Source organism: Frankliniella occidentalis, unplaced genomic scaffold (genome assembly GCF_000697945.3).
Source record: "Frankliniella occidentalis isolate FOCC.00 unplaced genomic scaffold, Focc_3.1 Scaffold16, whole genome shotgun sequence".
Taxonomy (NCBI): Eukaryota; Metazoa; Arthropoda; class Insecta; order Thysanoptera; family Thripidae; genus Frankliniella; species Frankliniella occidentalis.
In genome coordinates this window covers 118,998-119,577 of record NW_026267146.1, presented here as the reverse complement: position 1 = coordinate 119,577, position 580 = coordinate 118,998, and the positions used below count along the sequence as shown (strand labels likewise).

The 580-nt window shown below is 56.9% G+C and overlaps 1 protein-coding gene across 1 annotated transcript in view; it reads left to right on the top strand.

Annotated features, from left to right (window-relative positions):
- The window catches only part of LOC113206354 (SKI family transcriptional corepressor 2-like), a 63,899-nt gene that overhangs the window by 32,810 nt on the left and 30,509 nt on the right, over nt 1-580 (top strand). Inside the window, exon 3 of the mRNA XM_052264139.1 lies at nt 77-164. Coding sequence (XP_052120099.1) covers nt 77-164 — 88 coding nt within the window. The remainder of the gene's footprint in view (nt 1-76; nt 165-580) is intronic.

The window sequence follows — 580 nt, the reverse complement described above, 5'->3', positions numbered from 1 at the left end:
CTCCCTCTCCCTCCCTCTCTCCTCCCCTCTCTCTCCCCTGGACTAACCCTGCTCCTCCTCTCTCTCTCTGTTGCAGGCTACTCCGACATGCAGATCGTGTTCCTGGCGTGCGTCCTCACGGCGGGGCCGCTCCTCGCCGTGCTGCTGTCCATCGTGGGCGTCAGGTAGGCCTTGCTGCCTGCAGCACAAACACAAACAATAAAACAAAGGCAAACGAGGCGCTGCAAACAAAACAAGCGATATGGTGTGTGCCCTCGCCCGGCCCGTAGCGATGACAGCCCGGCGATCCGCCACCGTTATATTTATCATCGCGTTATCCCATCAGAACGGCCGGCGAATTATGGCCTGCGACATATCCTGTCTTAATTAATTGGCTCTGTTGTCACGTGGCTAGCACGTGTGGTGTGGACCCGCCCCTAACATTATGCTGCTTGTTTGTGTAAGGGTCAGTCAAAGCCTCCTACCACCACCATCCCCCTTCTTTCCCCCTTCCCCCTCCCCTTGCACCCCAACAGCACATACCCCAGCCTCGGCCATTCCGCGTGCAGACAGACAAATGAAAAGTAATCAGAGGACAAAC